This window comes from Stigmatopora argus, chromosome 13 (genome assembly GCF_051989625.1).
Source record: "Stigmatopora argus isolate UIUO_Sarg chromosome 13, RoL_Sarg_1.0, whole genome shotgun sequence".
In the NCBI taxonomy this organism is placed as follows: domain Eukaryota; kingdom Metazoa; phylum Chordata; class Actinopteri; order Syngnathiformes; family Syngnathidae; genus Stigmatopora; species Stigmatopora argus.
This window is the reverse complement of record NC_135399.1, coordinates 13769808-13789202: the sequence shown is the minus strand read 5'-3', so window position 1 is coordinate 13789202 and position 19395 is coordinate 13769808. Positions and strand designations below refer to the sequence as shown.

The 19395-nt window shown below is 43.6% G+C and overlaps 2 protein-coding genes across 24 annotated transcripts in view; one reads left to right on the top strand and one right to left on the bottom strand.

Moving 5' to 3' along the window:
* Positions 1-19395, bottom strand: part of caska (calcium/calmodulin-dependent serine protein kinase a) — a 39486-nt gene that overhangs the window by 2108 nt on the left and 17983 nt on the right. For 4 of the 23 annotated variants that reach the window (XM_077617606.1, XM_077617610.1, XM_077617607.1 and 1 more), the window contains exons 6-24: positions 12012-12114; positions 11719-11894; positions 10320-10463; positions 10152-10235; positions 9749-9848; positions 9133-9150; positions 8904-9025; positions 8342-8419; positions 6222-6272; positions 5726-5806; positions 4615-4803; positions 4278-4356; positions 4111-4196; positions 2421-2489; positions 1794-1862; positions 1417-1452; positions 803-844; positions 428-624; positions 242-357 (exon numbers count right to left, since the gene is read on the bottom strand). In XM_077617606.1, the coding sequence (XP_077473732.1) occupies positions 242-357; positions 428-624; positions 803-844; positions 1417-1452; positions 1794-1862; positions 2421-2489; positions 4111-4196; positions 4278-4356; positions 4615-4803; positions 5726-5806; positions 6222-6272; positions 8342-8419; positions 8904-9025; positions 9133-9150; positions 9749-9848; positions 10152-10235; positions 10320-10463; positions 11719-11894; positions 12012-12114 (1840 nt within the window). The remainder of the gene's footprint in view (positions 1-241; positions 358-427; positions 625-802; positions 845-1416; positions 1453-1793; positions 1863-2420; positions 2490-4110; positions 4197-4277; positions 4357-4614; positions 4804-5725; positions 5807-6221; positions 6273-8341; positions 8420-8903; positions 9026-9132; positions 9151-9748; positions 9849-10151; positions 10236-10319; positions 10464-11718; positions 11895-12011; positions 12115-19395) is intronic. The other 19 variants (XM_077617609.1, XM_077617614.1, XM_077617615.1 and 16 more) reach the window with 14 other exon arrangements.
* On the top strand, positions 15373-17322 carry gpr34b (G protein-coupled receptor 34b). Its single transcript, XM_077617554.1, has 2 exons — positions 15373-15878; positions 16788-17322. Exons 1-2 carry the CDS (start codon positions 15373-15375, stop codon positions 17320-17322), a joined length of 1041 nt encoding a protein of 346 aa, XP_077473680.1.

Sequence of the window (19395 nt, the reverse complement as noted above, 5' to 3'; positions counted from 1 at the left end):
CAGAATAGACAAGTAGACACACACACACATTGCTGATAATCAGACAGAAGTAATTGATGCATGTATGCATTTGAATGGAATAAGTCGTATAAAATTCCACGCTATTACGATCTTACACTATTAAATACTAGTAGTATTTTCTCTAAATATGTTGTCTTTGTAGAACATGATTTGCCCGACGATTGTGAAACAGGAACTGGAGCACGCATGCCACAAACACGTAGATGTGATTTTGTCATACCGGCGTTGTGCTTGGCCAAATACTTGTCTTTGTACTGCTTCTTCTTCTTGCCAAACCAAGTGCAGCTGGCCTGTTGCTCCTGCTTGGTCTTCTCCATGGCCATGCACGCCACCCGCCTGACGAGTCGCATTCAACAAACGTGGGTGAGTTGACGAAGATAAAGCTCCCAATAAATTTGTGTCTCACCACTCCTGCAGCTCGGGTGACGGGATGAGGCCCGCCGTGCCGTTCTTGGTGTTCTCCAACTTGCCCTGCCACCAGTTGTGGTCGTCCTTGGAGATGATCTGGATCACGTCGCCCACGCCGAAGCGGATGCCGGCCTCCTTGCAGGGTATCAATTCGTCTTTGGACGGGTCGTACTCAAACTGAGCCCTCACGTAGATCTGCGGGGAGCCGGATCGGGGGTGGGGGGAGTGGGGGAGGGTTTAGCGGGGAGTTTGTGAGGAGGACACAGAAAGTGATGGAAGGAGGAGAGGATCTAGGCTAGGCTAGGTGTCTGTGGTAGTCACGGCACAGGGGTTGGCTCGATTGTACAAAGGGCCTTGGACATCCATTTCTTACCTTGATAGACAGTTTGTCCTTGATTGGAGTTCTAGGTACAATCTATGGATTTCAAAGCGTCACAAATATCATGCAAGAACAAAAAGGACCAAAACGGCTTTTTAAAAAGTCGCCAATTGTCAAGTACTTTGGGTTTCACAGGCAGAAAATAGACTGCCCAGCTGATTTTGGGCCGACAATACAAGACTGGGAAGGAATGATGAGATGTTGGTTAGTGGGGGTAACTTTGCTGGTTTTAGGTCAAAGTGGTGTATTGACACTTAACTAATGGGGCTGGTGGTGACATTTTATGGGAATGGGTGGTGTTAATCATGCCTGTGCCATTAATACCACAGAGGAGGGACGGAGGGCTGTGTTATTTTACAAAAGCCAATGACTGGGTGGCCAAAAATCAACCATTCATAATTGCTTTGTCATCAATTGTGGTCAAAGCTTAACATTGGATTGAGAGGGGAAAAATAGACCAAAATAGAAGCCTTTCCACCAAGCAGGACATTCTCCAAGATAAGCTGCTCTAACAGTGACATTTCAAATCACAGCTGGTTTGTTTTTTGTTTTTTATACTGCTGGGCGGAAAGGTGGCTTCCGCGAAGCCGGCGTGTTTTTGCGTTCACCTGTCGACCTTTGGGCTGGATGGTGGAGGGCAGGTCCTAGGCAGGTCCAAAAAGTGTTGCCCGAGAAGAGGGAAGAGAGAGAGAAATATCAGTTAGCTAAAAAACATTGGCAAGGCATTGAAAACAAATCTCCAGGGGGGAGAAAAAGAGAAGAACCGCAGCAAGCAGAGCAAGCAGGATCGATCGATGGGCGTTAAAGTGGCACACCAATTTGTGAACTCATATCGGACCCCCGCCGAATATGTTTTGCCTGCAGCCTGAGGCTGTACAATTTGAAAACAAACATCTGGAGGAATGGTTGAAATGGTATTTCTCAAAATCGGAAGGACTGCTTATCGTGGATGTTTTTGTTTTGGTTCTTTTTTTGAAATCCTTACCAAGATAGAACTGTTAATGCTGGAGCGGCCATTGGCAGGGGACTGCCTGGATGTGTTGGGGGACTCTTTCTGAAATAAGACACACAAAACACACACGCACAGTTGACAGCGCCGTCGCCGTTGACACCGTCACGACAGCTTTTGCCGCTAAACCGCAAACGGGGTTCCCGGAAAGTCGGCCAGTTAGTTTCAATGTTCCCTAAGCCCCCCTGTATCCCCCCCTGTACTTGGTGATGTTCTAACTGTCTGGGTCGGTCTGTACCTGGAATAACAAATTCCAGCAGCCTAAGCTGCGTGCACATTCAAGAACACCCCCAACCCTTTTTTTCCTTCGGTGACAGCTTTTGAACCCTTTCAGGGACGGTGGTTGTCTATTCAAAACTTGACAAAATGTATCGCGGTTTTTGCAGCACTTTTTTAAAAATGGCAGTCACACGGGTGGACGACTGTTTGCCATTTCCTGAAGCGTAGGGAGGCAGGATTGGGGAAGTTCCGGTATCTTGGTCGTGAAATTGGTGTGCTGGGAATCTGAGTGAGCCTCCCGCACGCAGAATACGCCCAGCGCAAAGTGGCTAGCGGTTCATTGGAAGAAGAAGAAATACAAGAGGAGGAGAAAGAATGTTTTACCTCGCAGGAGGAGCCATGTGTCCGGTAACTTGGCACTATTTTAAATGTGATGCTGCCCCGCATCTCCTTCTGCAAACACACAAACACACACGTCGCCTTCCGTGAATGACATCAAATGATATGGGATCAACAAAGGCCCACAATGTTTTTTTTTTGTCTGAAGCGGGTTGTTATACAATCATGTTAGCTATGTATACAGGGTGTTCCGAAATGCTTGACCTCATTTCGTAAGCCAATCATTTTGACCATTTTCGTTGAAATGACTTCAAATTTTTACAGCTAGTGTAGAAACGTTTCAAGATTTTGCCTGTAATGTTGGGCATTTCTATCTTTTCAGGCTAAGAAATGCTGTTCACTTCAAAAGAAAAGGCATTTTGCAGTATGCTGGCACTTAATCCCCGAAGACAATGCAGCATGCTTTTTTCACAAGTTTTGCAAATAATATTTGTTTCTGGGATGCGAACCCAGGACCCTGGATGTCAGAGGCTAATGCTCTAACCGCCCAGCCAGCAGAGCACACAATAATTTAAGTTAAAAAAAAAAAAATTTGACATGGGTTTTGAGCGCAAAACCCATGTCAATTTTTTTTTTTTTACTTAAATTATTGTGTACTCTGCTGGCTGAGCAGTTAGAGCATTAGCCTCTGACATCCAGGGTCCTGGGTTCGCATCCAGGTCACTACCTGGAAACAAATATATTGGTCCCCCTCCCACCTTTGGTGGGAGGGGGCACCAAAACATATTGGTCCCCTCCCGCCTTCGGCGGGAGGGGACATCAAGACAGTTGGTCCCCTCCCGCCTTCGGCGGGAGGGGACCAGGACTCTTGGTCCCCTCCCGCCTTCGGCGGGAGGGGACCAACACACTTGGTGTCCACCCCCGCCTTCGGCGGGGGTGGACACCAACACACTTGGTCCCCTCCCGCCTTCGGCGGGAGGGAACCAAGACTTTTGTTTCCAGGCAGTGCCTGGGATGCGAACCCAGGACCCTGGATGTCAGAGGCTAATGCTCTAACCACTCTGCTGGCGGAGCCCCCAATAAGTTTAGTTAAAAAAAAAAACTTGACATGTGTTTTGGGCGCAAAACGCATGTCAATTTTTTTTTTAAACTTAAATTATTGTGGCCTCTGATGGCTGAGTGGTTAGAGCATTAGCCTCTGAGATCCAGGGTCCTGGGTTCAACCCCCTGGTCACTAGCTGGAAACCAAAATCTTAGTCCCCTCCTGCCTTTTGGTGGGAGGGAACACCAAGACACTTGGTCCTTCGGCGGGAGGGGGACACCTAGACACTTGGGAGGGAACCAAATTTTTTATTTCCAGGTAGTGACTGGGATTTGAGCCCAGGACCCTGGCTCTCAGAGGCCAATGCTCCTGCCACTCAGCCGGCGGAGCCCCCAATAGTTGAAGTTAAAAAAAATTGACATGTGTTTAGGGTGCCCTAAACACTTGTCAATTTTTTTTAAACTTAAACTATTAAGGGCTCTGCCGGCTGAGTGGTTAGAGCATTGGCCTCTGAGAGCCAGGGTCCTGGGCTCAAATCCCAGTCACTACCTGGAAACAAAAATCTTGGTCACCAAGACACTTTGATGTGTTCAGTGCACATTTTTCATCAAGTTTGTCCCACAAATATACATTTATTCAGCCGGGCTGCCAAGATCAGATAATTGATCGCGGCGTTGACCCACGCAGACTCACCAGCATCTTCTGCAGCTGCTCGACCGTCTGGTTGGCGACACTGATGCCGTTGATCTCCCTGATCTCATCTCCGACGTGCAACGTGCCTGATAGAGCAAACCATTGGATTCCTTTGCCTTGCCATTCTGTCCCACCCGCTTGTCATTGGCCCAAATTTTGCATTCTACCTTGTCTGTGGATCATTCCTCCGTGCATGATCCTGGCCACGATGCAGTTGTTGGAGTCGTTCATTTTCAACGTTATGCCCTGAGTACATCAAGAACACACTGTGAGCGTATTTTCTGGACTATAAGTCGCAGTAGTTTGGCTGAGCTATAGTCATCTGGGGAAAAAAATGGGAATATACAATGCTAACAGCTGCCTATTGAGACCGTTGATACTATATTGGAAGAACACTTTCACACTGTCAATTCAGCAAATCATCTGTTTGCTCCTTTGTTTTCCCCCAATGTAAAAGCTGCACCCACTTAATACGTTCCCAAAAAATGTCGAGCGAAAGCGCACCATGGGCTCGTCCGTGTTCTTCTGAAACTGCACCAAGCGCACCCTGGTGACGTTTTCCAGGTCCACGTCTCCGTTGGCGCTTTCGGGCGAGTCGCCGTTCAGGTAGGGCGAAGTCGGCGGCGGCGTCACTCTCAGCGCTTCGTCGCTGTACACTTCGTGCGCCACCACGTCGTGGGCCTGCAGCAACGCCTGCAAAGGCCACCCGCATTTTTAGCATTTTCCGTGTCTCCACCTCCGCCTCCACTCATTTGCGTGGTTCCATTTAGCATAAATTGTTCACACGTGACTTTCAATCAGGATTTTACAGCTTTGGCAAAAATGACATCCAAATTGTTGTTCAAACAGAAATGACCTTCCCATCAAAATGATTGTTTTGAAAAGTTTCTACTTGAAGTGAGGCATTAATCAGTAACATTGGGATAGGATTAGAGGTTGGAACAGATAACACTTAAGTGGCTTTTTCATTCAAACTGATTAACTCTTATAGCTCACATGCTTAAAGTTTCATTTTGGCTAGAGGCCTTGAAACTAGAAATTTATGCAATTTTATGGCACACATTGCATCCCGGCCAGCCCGACGGCGGTGGCTGAGTGGTTGGCTCCTCGGCTTCACAGTGAAGGACCTAGGTTCAAATCCAGCTCGGTCCACCTGTGTGGAGTTTGTATGTTCTGCGTGGTTTTTCTCCGGGTACTCCGGTTTCCTCCCACATTCCAAAGACATGCATGGTAGGCCGATTGGACATTCTAAATTTCCCCCTAGTTTCTCTCCTTGTGTCCTGCGATTGGCTGGCCACCAATTCAGGGTGTCCCCCGCCTCTGGCCTCAAGTCAGCTGGGCTAGGCTCCAGCACCCCTCGCAACCTTAGTGAGGATAAAGCAGCTCAGAAAATGAGATGAGATGAAACATTGCATCCCATATGCAGTAGGAATGTTTTCTTTCTTTCCCATAATCATTATTGTCGGTAAAGTCTTTCATAAAGTCTTTCCACTCCAAATGTTGGATTTAAATGATTTTTTGTCTTGTTGTGGCACTTTTGAGCCAAACAAACTACTCCGACCAGAGAAAGACTTTGAATTGACCCGAATAGTAGTCCACGGGTTCTCGTACTCACCATGAAATGCGGCTGAGTCAGTATCCGTCGGAGTTCTTTGGCGTCGTGGTTCTCTGGGTAGCACGAGATCTCTTCCAGAACCTGAGACAGGCAAAAAAACAAACAAAAAAAACATGCTTTGAAAAGCAAGTCTCCACAAAACCGCACAGGGAAAATCTTCAGTCTACCTCGCCGACAATCCCCCCCAAAAAACAACAAATTCCCGAAACGGTCAATGCCAAGTTTGGACACCGAGTTGACAAAACTCCTCCTTCTCCACCCCCGCCGTTCAGATGGAAGTCAGCTCCAGTTATGTTGCGCCTGACTGGTGAATGTGGCGTCGCCGAGGTGAGGCGGGTGGGCGGACGCACGGAGGGGCGGGGCCACGCGGGTGCCTTTGAATACGAGCCATTGTGAAGCAATCACGCGCTGGCGTAAAAAAAAGCCCGCTCGATGGTTGTCCCCCGCCGACAGATGGAAAAAAAGGTATCGGTAGAACGTGTGATGGAGCGCTTACATATTCCAGATGTTTCAAAGCGTCACTGTCTTCCTGCTGCGAGGACAACGTCTTGAGTGGAGGACATAGACACAATGAGACCAGGTTACAAAGGAACATTCCGCAAAGGTGGTCTTCTCGCTAGCGGGGCGGATGAGTGCCCAGAGCCAAAGCCAATCATTCATTCATTTTAGTCAGTAGTTCAACAACCACACATGGGTGTTTTTCTTTTTAGGGATGTCCCCCATCGCGTCAAGTGATTGAAAATTGGGCCCGGTGACCTTATTTTGGGTTTATTAAACAAATTTTTTTATTGTATTATTTCAATCCAATAAAAAGTGAATATATTGTTTTTTTTCCAATACAAAATGTGGGATTTCTCCCTAGCAACAACGATGCTACCTGGCATTTTTTTAAATTCTTGATTTAAAACAAATCTTAATGGTGCTCGGATGATTCGCCTAAAGACGTTTCGCCGACGGACGTTTGACAGACGGACAGGTCGCCGAATGGACGTTCGACGGCGACCTGTCCGTCTGTCAAACGTCCGTCGGCGAAACGTCTTTAGGCGAATCATCCGGCCACGAATCTTAATGGATGAATAGAAATCAGAAAAAAACTATTTATAATATACATATAAATATACTATATATTTAGACACAGTATGTTGTTTCAGGAAATAAAATTTGCCGAATAGGGAGAAAAAGCAGAAAATGAAAAAGTAAAAAATAAATAATATACAATCACAACTGAAGTATAGCTCACATCGGAAGATCTACTTCATTTTTGTGAAACAAAATGTTTAAAACTATTTTTTGCAACTTTGACTTTTTGCTGCATAACTTATTTGCAAAGAAGAAATATGTTTTTTTTTCATCCCTGTAGGCCTTTTAGAATAAATAGATTAAAATAACGAGTGGACAAATTTCCAAAGGACTCAAAATGAGGTGACGGGGACACAGATACGTGATCGGGACATCCCTAGTGATTCCATTGTCATTAGTGCAGAGTGTCGAAAGCCAGAAATATGAAAGGAGAAACGGGAAGTAGTTGAGCCTAATGGTCTCAAATGAGTTTGAGGAAAGCAAGCCCCTGCACCGCTCCTGCCCCGCCCCCTTTCCTCCTCGACCACAGCGGCAGATGTCTGCCATCTTTTGGTGCCAAGAACCAACTACACGAGGCGCCGCTTTTGCCGTCAGCCGTGTTACTCTTGGCGCTTCGAGGGTTCATTCGTCCAATCGGTACCGTCTACAGAGAAAAGCGCATTTTCCTACCTCTTCTCCTTATGCGACGGACCCAAACGCCAATCAAATGTCATTTGACGGGAGCAGGGCGAGGCAGACCATAATACGACTCTGTGTAGATGCTTGGTTTGTGTATGTGTGTGTGTGTGTGAGCATCAACGAGGGAGGTCAAAGAGCTTTGTGAGGAGAGCCCAACGGCGGCGGCGCAGCTGCTCGGACAATGAGCGCGAGTCACTGGCGGCGCGCGCAAAGGTCACCAGAGTTTATGACCGGCCGGGCTCCAAAACAGAAGAAAAAAATAAACTGGACCAATCCTGACATTGACGCTACAGGCGTGCTGTTAGTAAGCAAAAGGCTAGAAAGATGAATAAAGGTCGGCCGAGACAATTGATTGGAATGAACACTTTCCACTGCTCAGTACAATGTGCTAGCCTCCTTGTTATTTTTACCACCCGAGGCAAAACATAAAACCTACAGACGAGCTGCATTTAACGCATTATTAACAGTAAAACGTGCAGATCAAAAGTACTGCTAGTGCATAAGAGTACAATAAAATTATGTTTTGTATTTTTTCTAAAAAAAATAATAATAATATTGGCACTGTATCGCACAGCCACATATTGTAAGGCCAAATATGACATGAATATGCCAATTTAATGACATTAAGCAGAACAAAAATAGCCGTAAACATTTGGACTGCAGAGAAATTCCCACAATCAAAATGCAATACAAAAATGTCATTGTTAAAAAAAACTAACATTACTTTTATATGGAGGCAGCATTTAAAAAAACGGAAAAGAGCGTTTAGGGGCCAAAATGTGGGTACGGAGCAGTGGAAAATGAACGCCAGGCAAGAAATGTCACAAGTGTGTGTGCTTTTTTTAAATTTTTTTGTACCTCTTTTGCTCTCTGCACACCATCACTGGCCGGATTCCTGATCTGCGGAGACGACTTGGTGTTGATCTTATCGTAGAGCTGCAAAAGACAAACGATCACGTCCGTTCATTAACATCGTTCACTCACGCCACTCAGGTCGCTCCCAATATTTGAATAGCATTAACTCACTAACTGCCCTTAAAAATCCTCAAACAATCACCCGGCGAGTAATTCAAGCCAGATATTTCGGCGAGAGGACTCCACGTGCTGCCGCCCTCCCTCCGTCTTGGACGTGTGGCACTGCGCGTAACTTTCAGCTGGCTTTCCAACACAGCCGTGTTTCTTACACACGTTCTCACAGTGGACGCCATTGTTCTGACCCGCCGAAATGAGGGAGGCGCCCACACAGAAACGACACGACGTCGACTACCGTATAAACTCGGATGTAAAGTCAAATGGAGCTCAGATTTGCGACTAAAACGAAGGAGCTGGCGTGTTGACTTTTTATGAGAACCCATCGAAAAATAGACCGCGAGCTCGCCATTGGCTAGCAAACCATTCGAGGCCTAAATGAGGGACTTACGTCGAGAAGTGTGTGTAAATGTTGGTCCTGAAAAACACTGTGGAGGAAGTCCAGATCCTTCTCGCTGCAGTCGGTCAACGCGTGGATCTCCTCTAAACTGTCCAACACCTGAGAAACAGCTCCTGCAAAGTACAGAATACGTTAGACTGAAAAGAGCCAATCAAAGAACTCCATGTCGTTGGCAAGCGGAAGCGCACGGCGGCCAAGAAGAAAAAAAAAAGATACATACGTTCTGCTGCGAGCAGCCCTGCAGGCGGGAAGCATTAATAGAAGCAGAAAAACAAAATGTAAAAACTAACTAAAAATGACAAGCGCTCTGGTTTTCCTTCCAATCGTGGCTGTGCTTTCAGATTTCAAGATTTCTTTAGTGTGTGTATTGGAAGAGGGACTAGTAGTTGTTTGCTCTTGATAATAATCAACGTCCAATTCTGACTGACGGCCTTAAACGTCCAATCCCTTTCGACCGGGTGGGCAAATGAACCCTCCCAGTTTAATGTGATCGGACGCCAGACGCTGTCAACGGCAGCCTATTAGTTAACAAGGAAGTGGACGTAAATATAGATATATAAATATATATTACAAAAACAAGCTAGCAACTTACCGCCTTATGTTTTTGTATTTTTCTTGGTAGACAATTTGAAAGTTTCAAGGTTTTGGTTACAAAAAATACCTTAAAAACACAGTAATAATACTTTGAGCTGTGTGGCTCACTATAGTATAGTATTTTACTAGACCTGTTTTTTTCCTTCTCTGTACAATAGAACATATACCAGTTTTAAGAAACCAAGGGAGAGTAAAGCATCCCTGCACAATTTCTCGTGAAAAGGCATTTTTTTAGCGTTCACCTGAGGAAGTGGGGTCCTCTGAGAAGTCGTGGAGTTCCTCTGGGGGGTCTCCGTAGTAGGAATTAAACTTGTGACTGGAAACCGCCGCTAGCACGGCACCCTGAAACCACGAAAGGCGGTGAAAATCCTGGCTATGTACACACATTTGTAACTTAATCGCCTTGATAGAATTTTTAGAATCCAAACATGCAAAAATTAATTGAAGAATGGATAGATTCTGGGCCAGTCTAGATAGACATCAAGTTTCAAGCCAATCGGTTCACTAATGAGGGCAGAGTAGGACTTCAAAGTTAGTGTCCACAAGAACAATAACAAAAACAGTGTCTAAAGACTCGGATTTACGATCGTGTTGGTGAGGACCGTGAGAGCTTTCATAAATGTATGAACTAAATTGCTTTCATACCTTTAACTTCCTCCTGGCATTGAACTTTCTTAACTGCTCCACAGTCTCTGGCAAGTGGATTTTGTAGGCGTAGCGGTCCCTCTCCTGCAAAAGACAATTTAGTTGAGAAATGGCGCGAGAAATTAAATGAGTAAAGGACTCCAAAGCGGGGTTGGGGGGGACCCCTACCTTGAGCCAGGGATGGTTGAGGGCCTCGTAAACGGTGATCCTCTCGGCGGGATCCAGCATCAGCATGCGCCGCACCAGGTCTTTGGCGCTCTCCGAGATTTGAGTCCACTGCCGCGGGTTCATCTGAGTTAAAATATTGTACCACTACACAATTTCATCATCCCTTGTCAACTAGATGATTAACAGTCAAACGTCACAATCGCAATGGCATTTTACAGACTAAAGACGGGGGAGCGGAAGAAAATCAATACGGCCAAGAACATCTTGTATTAAAACACGTCATCGACACGCTAAGTGCTACGTGTCGTGACCAAATTTTTCTACAAGATTAGTGTTAAAGTTTACTCATTGGATGCCGTCGATGAGGTCTAGTCATCTTGACTGGATCTCAGTCCAAATAAATTGGGCGTCCACTGCCGTCAATGGCAGTCAAACATGGACATTTGAAGCAATCTATACTTAAAATAATATTTTTTTTCCTCCTTAGTAAGTGTAGAATATCAATTTCCTGATCTCTGTCCTCCATAATACCCTCTCGAACGTGTTTTCAAAAACGTGATGACATTCGACATTACGACATAATTGTATCGAAAATTTTGTTAAACTGTCTTCCTTCATTTTTACTGCAAGTTATTCATGGCATTGGCCAACTGGGGGCAGTGAAGTCAGGTAAAGAGGTGTGGCTTTATTGGCCCAGCAAAGAACACTTGTGATCTATTTATCCTAGATCAGGGGTGTCAGACTCGGGTTGGTTCGCGGGCCGCTTTAACGTCAACTTGATTTCACGTTGGCCGGACCATTTGAGATATATTTAGATTTTTTTTATTTATAAATGGATTAAAAGACCTGAATATTCAGTTTTTTATAAATCTAAAACAATATTTATTTTAGCTTTTTTAATATATTTTTAGATTTTACAAAATGATTTTTGAACTAAAAACAGAAAAAATGGATTAAAAAATTACAATTATTGATTTCAAAGAGGGAAAATCAGGAAATTTAATATACATCTATACTCTTCATTTTAATTTGATCCTAAAACAGAAAGTCGGCACTCATGATTTACTTTCCCGGGCCACACAAAATGATGCGGCAGGCCAGATTTGGCCCCCGGGCCGGCACTTTGACACGTGTCCTAGATGGTCCATTTTTGGTGCATTTTTTGCAATTTTGGCCTGTCAAAAATGGCTAGTGAACTCGTGAATATCATCTTTCAAAGGATGTGTGTTGAAATGCATTTTTTAGATTAGACTAGATTACTTTATCCACCCCGTATTCGGGAAATTCACTGTCGCGGTAGCAAGAGGGTGAGAATACAGACACAGAAAAAGACATTTTAGACATCATTAAATAGGTGGTAAATACAGACATGTGTACAGACATTTCTTTTGATCCTCACCTTGTTCTTTCCCTTGCAGATGGCTTCGAAAAGGCGTTCTTTGGTACCGTAGAAGGGCAGGCACCCCGACACGAGGATGAAGAGGATGACGCCGCAGCCCCACACGTCCACCGGTTTCCCGTAAGGCTCCCTCTTCACCACCTCGGGCGCCATGAAGTGGGGCGTTCCCACGCGACCTGTGTGTACGCTACAACTCAATCATCTGCTATCAAAATGTCGATTCCTTCATAATGGAGTGGCATCTTTTTCCAATTGGATTTATGCAGCAGGAATGTAAGATAACATCTCAGTACCTCCGGCCACCAATCCGGACTCTCCCAACTGAATGGCCACTCCGAAGCCTCCTAATTTGACGGGAGCGGAGTTCTCCTTGGACGCCAGCAGCACGCAGTGAGGCTGAGGGACAAACGGACAGACGGAAATCATTTGGAGCTCCACTCCTAAAAATACGCGGAATCGTTCGCCCGCAAAACTAACAACAATGAGTGTCTAGAAAAAAAAGTAGCAGGGAGGAGGCCTTACTTAAATTGGAATTGATTATAGCACATTATAATATACACAAATATTCAATTGGATTTTTTAAAATAATTTTATTTTGCAGAATTTGCAAAAGTGTAGTAGTTGTCTAACAAGAAAAAAAGCAATTGTAATTGTTTTTTTTTTTTTTTTATCATTCATTTGGACACTTTAGTCCTCAATTTTGGTCATCAAAAAACTTAAACATTTGTAATTATATCTACATATATATAATTATCATTGGTGTATTTTTTTTCATTGATATATAAATGTCTAAATGTATATGCCCTGTCCATGAAAAATGGAGTTTTCAATTAAATTAAAATGTACAAGACAAAACACAAATACAGCCCCAAGCAAGCCTATTTTTTCCATAGTCCTCAGTTTTTGAATTTTTCCGAACAAATACGGCAAGGCTTCGAGGTTGTTTTGTACATTATATTGTCAAAATCTTCTTGGAACTAAACCAGCAATTGTATGTGTTCATGTTCAGTCGGTCACATTTCCTCCTTAAATATACACGACCTGTTTGATGAACACGAATGAATTCTAGGGAATTGCCTTTTTGCGGTAAATGAGTGCATTGAGCGTCTGCTAAATGACCCGCAAATAAAGCAAAACACCCGTTCGGCCTTGCCTGTTGATTTAACTGAGGGATGGATGGCAAAAGTCATCGTGCTTAAATGGGTGCCGTAGAGGTCCTTCACCGAGGTGGGACAATCATTTTATGTGCCGTGTTATTGACCCTTTAGACTGCCAGGGTGCAGCCGTCCAATCACACTCATACGATATATGGACACTATTGAAAGAAAATGCAGGACAAAGAGAAAAATATCCAGCAAAAAAAAAAAAAAATCACCATCAAGCTAGCTTAATTTATCACAAAGAAAGATTTTTATATCGATGTTAAAAATACTGAATTCCTACACCATTTTCTCCATTCATTTGAACATGTCAAGTTTGGACTGCTCTTAAAACAGCAAGCACACTCTAAAGTTGAATGTGAGAAGTGCAACTGAACGTAGGTGGAACTCAAGCTTCTCGAGCGGATATTTTCAGAATTTACCATCATTTGGACAACTTGGTCGTATAGAAAAAGTCTTAGCAGTGGCATCCACGCATCTACAGTGTGGATTCAGTTCTAGTTCCGGGACTGAAAACTACGACGCAACCATGAGTCTCGGTTAGAGAGAAATAAGTCCAATGTCCAGCCATTTTATTGCCGCTTTCCCTGGTTGTCGCGCGTTAAAAGTCCGAGCTAAAGTCAACAGAAAGCAGCTTAGCCTTGCAATGGCAATTGGACTGGCTCTGATTTGGATGGGTTAAGGCAAGAATAAATATGATGTCACAATGGACCGATTTGTTATTTGTAAAAAAAAAAAAAAAATCTTTAGAAATGGCGTTGGGAGGAACTGGTTGCTGATGTTGATTGTTTGGTTGTTTGTTTTCCAACATGTTTTGCAATACCAATCTGATACTTAACTATATTAATGTTATTTACTTTTTCTTTTTTTTTTGTAGCCCAACACACTGATTGTTAATGGAGAGATGAAAAGATAAGTAGGCTTCATTTTACTGCTTTTTGGGCATACAGAATCAATTCAGTTGATTACTATTGTTGATATACTAAGTTTTTTTTAAATGGATTTTTGTTGGTTTTATCCATTCTTCCGCTTATCCTCACAAAAGGTGCCGGGGGTGCTGGAGCTTCAGAACCAAACGGGGATTTAAGCCGAACAGAAATGTGGACGTGCTAACCACGGCTGCCCTTGTTTGTTATATTTTCTTATTTTCTTTTGAGGGACAGTCAAAAATAAAGCATACAAATCAATAAGTACATACAGCGTAGAAAATGGATAGCTGGGTATTTTTAGCTCGGAGAAGCCGGCCCATAGTTGTGTTTTATATTAAGAAGCAAGAATGGAAAATGTATTGTATTGTCCAAGTTGCGCCTGCAGCCACTGGCACCCGAGCGTGGAACCACTACCAGCGGAGTGCCGCCCCTCCCATCCCTCTCCAACTTTCTCTCCGGCTTACAAGTGGCGAGAGGCAGAGGGAGAAAAAAAAAATAAAGAGGTGGACCACAGCGTAGCGTTTTCATTGCGTTTTGCACGTCAGCGTTTCTCTGTTGATTTTGCGCGCCTTCGCAAATGGATGGAGAGAGAACAAAAGATTTGGAAGAAGATGTTGAGAATTTTCTTTCCCGAACGCTGAAGGACGGAGGAACTTGTTTTGTGTGACCGGCACCAATGTTCATGGACTTTAATGATTGGGTGAGTTGACTGCTTTAAAATATCATTAAATGTATTATTTGGCTTGAATGGGTTTTTGTTCTCCGTCACCCCAATGAGGAAATAATCAATAAAAAAGGGGATTGATAGAATTGGATTAGCCCAGCATGTAAACATACTATAGACCACGGGTGTCTTAACTTAAAAAAAACTGAATGTGGGAGAGTTAAATAGACGATTGGAATCAGTTTAAAAAAGGGTTGTTGTTTTTTAAAATGTATTTCAAGTATTAATTCAATAGCTGACATTTCCAAGTTCAAATGGAAGTGAATGAGTTAAGCTTTAAGGGCAACCAAATAATAGTAGTAGTAGTAGTATTTTCAAAAATATATACATTTGTAGTTTTCCCTACATTTTTTCCAACAAATTTTGCTATATTTTCATTTGAAATGTATATCTATAATTTGAATCAGATTTTTGTTATATTTTTGGGGTGATGTGTTAAACTTGATGTCTAGTTTTCCTAATTGCTGTTTTGTGCTCTGCATTTTCAGAAGAAAAAAAGAATACTGAATATGTCTCTTAGTATTACTTGATTGCAAATGTTTAATAGTTTTAATTGTATGCTGGGAAGGATATATTTATTAACATTTTTTCTACTTAATATAATTTGGATTTTTACTAAGTAATTTCACATTCATAATTTGGATTTTTATGAAGTGATTTCACATTTATACGCAAGTTCTATTTATTCGTTCATTCGCTGCCACACTCCTACTTCAAATGAATTGGGCGCCTATAGTGACAAACTCCTTTTCAACTAGTTTTTGAGTGACTGTTAAGGAGGTTCACCCAAAACGATCCCCCCTTTGACCCCTTTTCAGCTGACCTCTGGACACCTGGGAGGATGAATTTAACCACGACGGCCGATCCCCCGCCACCTTGCGTGGAGGACGACGACGCGCTCCGGTGCCCCCTGGCGGTGCTTTACTCCGTTATCTTCGCTCTGGGTCTGCTGGGGAATTTGGCGACCCTGTGGGCCTTGTTTCGCGTGCGCTCCAAACGCAACTCGGTGCAAGTGTTCCTCATCAACGTGGGCTTGGCCGACCTCCTGCTGGTGGTCTGCCTGCCGTTCAGGATTCTGTACCACAGCCGAGGGAACGTGTGGACCTTGGGCGCCACGCTGTGCAACGTGGTGGGGAACTTCTTCTACATGAATATGTACATCAGCATCACTCTGCTGGGGCTGATCAGCGTGGATCGCTACTTGAAGATCCAGCGGGGTGCCAGGCGGGCGCAGAGCCAATTGCAGTCCGCCAGGTGGAGCGCCGCCATTTGCGCCGCCATCTGGATGGCGGCTTTCGGCCTGGCTTCCGTCTTCTTCGCGCCCAGGACGTCGGCGCCGGAAAACAGGTTGGTCGCTATGCCTTTCTTTCTTTGGAGACTTTTCGGTTGGATGGGAAAGAGTCTCAAAACTTTTGACCTATTTGATCGGTGGGTCTCGAAAAGTCCTTCTAGATCAATAACCAGTGAAAATATTATCGGATTACTGTATTTTCTCGCATATTGACCGCCTCCGCGTATAAGCCGTACTGTTAAAATGGGCTTAAAATGGTTGAAATTTACAATTTCTTGCATATAAGCCGCCTCCTGATTTACAATTTTCATCTCCATAATCATGGTTTTAATAGGGAGTCCAAATGTGTTACTTAGAAGGGAAAATCCGTAGCAGTCTAGTTTTCACCAAGTCTCTGGGTGCAATAATAGCACGAGATAAACATTATGCAGGTATCGAGGCTGATATTTTATCGATCGACCGCAAGACCTTCGATCAGCCTTAACAACTATTGGGATGCGCTGACATGGCAAACACTACGAACACATGTATCAAGGCTACTTACATCTGGCCAGTCATAGCATGTTTAACTACAGAAAGATGGCGGCGCCCTGACTGAGTTTTTTTTCGCATTTTATGCAAGATCCTTTTTTTTCTTCTTGAATTTCATTCATAAACGTCAAAATACATTTTGTTTAGCGTTTATCTTTTCTCTATTTTGAAATAAATGAACATATCGGCCGCATTGTCATGCGTTATGGCGCTTTGTCTGTTTTGTGCATGTCAAGTCTAATTTGTGCGCGTATAAGCCGTACCCTTGATTCAGTCATCATTTTTTGGGGCTACAAATATGGCGTATATGCGAGAAAATATGGTGCGTATATCGGTCGTAGAGACTTCCCTCAACCTTTTGGGAGAGTGACTTTGTTTGGAGGGAAACGGCGAAAAGCTTCCAGTGACTTCTCCATTTTGAACACGTCCTCTAGGTGCTTCCACTACAAACATCTTCGAGATGAAAAGTGGAAAGCCTACATCAACATCTGCATGCTGGTGGTCTTCTGGGTGGTCTTCATTTCCCTGGTGGTGTCCTACATGAAGATTGCCCTCAAGCTACTGAGAACGTCGCAAGACAAGCCGGACCTGCCCAACGCTCAGCGCTACTCCAGAACTGCGCGCAAATCCTTCTTCATCTTGATCCTTTTCACCATCTGTTTTCTGCCCTATCATGTCATTAGGGTCTTCTACATCAAGACCCAGATTACAGAAACGCCCTGCTTCTGGAGAGGCGTGGCCGACAGGGCCAACGAACTGGCCTTGCTCTTTTCGGCTCTAAACACCTGCCTGGATCCTGTTTTGTTCTTCCTTTTGTCGTCCGGCGTGCGCAAAGAGATGCGGCGTTTGATGGCCAACACGTTCCGCCGGCAAAGTACTCGAGTGGGATTTAGCGCCAGTAGCTCCACCGTGGAAGTGGAAGGGAGGCCTCACAGAGGGCGGGTCGACGTCAATGAAATTGGATCCTAATTAGTCTTCCGGACTCAGCTACCTTGGCCCCGCCCACTGACAAATTTCCCAATAGAAGCTAACGTCACACTTAGAATCAGCTCCAGATTTTGTAAGTCTGTTAGCATGCTATGCTTAGGCTCAAATCTTTTCTTTCATTCCATCGATGCATTCGCTAACCCATCATCCATTCTGGTTGTGATGTCACACCCAGAATTGCTGAATAGAATTAAGTGTACTTTGATGCATTGTTTTGGGTGGAATAAGCATCAAAAGGGTCAAAAACGGCCAAAAAATGTATTGCCAAATTAGTTTTGTTCATGTAAAATTACATTAGCATGACCATTTTGGACACTATTTCCAATTCGTAACACGTATAAATTTCCTGAAACAAAAATCAACAACTCGACTAAAACATTTGCGTTTGTTGTTTTACACGCGGTTTGGACTAGAGACTTAAAAGACGACAATTGGATTGGGACATTCCGTCATTCCCGGAAATCCAGTCATCCAAAAAGACTTTGGGTGATGGCGCTTGGAAAGAACAACAATGGCGATCCAGAAGCAGACGGCGTTATTCCATTTGTCATTGCAGTGCAATCGCAGACGCGTTGGGATGGCGTCAAGACGGAGAGGACATCAAAGCCCAACTTTGACGCTGGATGATTTGATTTTTTTATAGACTTGAAAGCGTGAGGTTCAGCTCTTAAAACATAATGTCCATGCATTTACAGCTGTAAAGTGCATGTTTTTTTTCCATCCTTTACTTAGTCATGCTACTTTCTCAGTGTAAATGTCATTGGGTGGGGTGACACGAAACTACGCTTGTTTTCAAATTACAAGCCAAAAAATAAATAAAGCCACGGACTGAAAATCAACGGGAATTTTTGAGTGCCACGGACGGACGGCGTTAAAAGTCTGATTCGTTTTGAGGGCTTTCGGGGAGAAATGTTTAATGACATTTTTTTATTGCCGTATCGGGTCAGGAGTCATTTCTTTTGTTGAGTCACGTAAAAACAAAAAAAACTAAATTAACGAGAAGAAAATAGGATTGGCTGAAAGTGCATTGACCTTTGTTCTTTGCCATCACATTAGACGCCACACTGGTTAAGAGTGACTCAATAGTGCCCTGGTAGTGTGCTCTATTATGGCTTCAATGCCTTTGGAGCACCATTAATCAACCTTAATTAATGTTAAGGATTAAATCATCACAATTCTGGCCATCTCTTTTGCTAAAGGTAGTCTGAAATTGGGGGGTTGCATCTGATAAGAGACAGTGGCTTCTGTTATAGGGTGATAATAGTACGCAGGCTATATTTATAACCTGATTAAACGCTTTCTAAGCATGCAAAGTAGTTAAAAGGTGAGGCCGTGAGTTATTTGTGCGCTAAAAAGTGGCTGCTTAGCTAAGGTCAACATGGCACTACCATGGAATTCCATTCAAATTGCACCTTTACTCTTGACATTTTAGGCTCAGAAATGTCAAACAAAAATTGGAGGACTTTTACAAGAGCATTATTCCAGGAAATAACGCAAAGGGGCTAAAATGGACGGAAATGTTCCTTATGAAAACAAGCTATGAGCAAAAGAGGAAAAAAAATAAGAAGAAAAGCAGTATGGTGTCAGCCATCAGGCTACAGATGCTGAGAGAACCCCATCTACAGGAAAAGAGCCGCAATCACAGTTCTCTGCCTTCAAATGTTCACGAAATTATACCTCAGCTACTGCTAAACTCTTAACACATTGCAGTTAAAAGCAAAAAAACATTTTATGACAGAAGAAACTACTTTTTCCTCATTTAAAAAATAATTCTGGAGGGACATGTTTAATTAACCCTTGATAAGCCAAGTGACTAATTATGGTCATCAAAAAAATCAGCAAATACAGTAATCCCTCGCCATTTCACGGTTCAACTTTCACGGCTTCTCTACATTACGGATATTAATGATTGTTCAATGATTCCTTTCTGTTGTGAAAGGCTTAAAAAAGAAACACTGCTCTAAAGAATCATATTTCATCATCACATCATATTTTAACTCATTGCCTGGCATTGACTTAGTCCCGAAAAATACGCGATAGGATTTAAAAAAGATA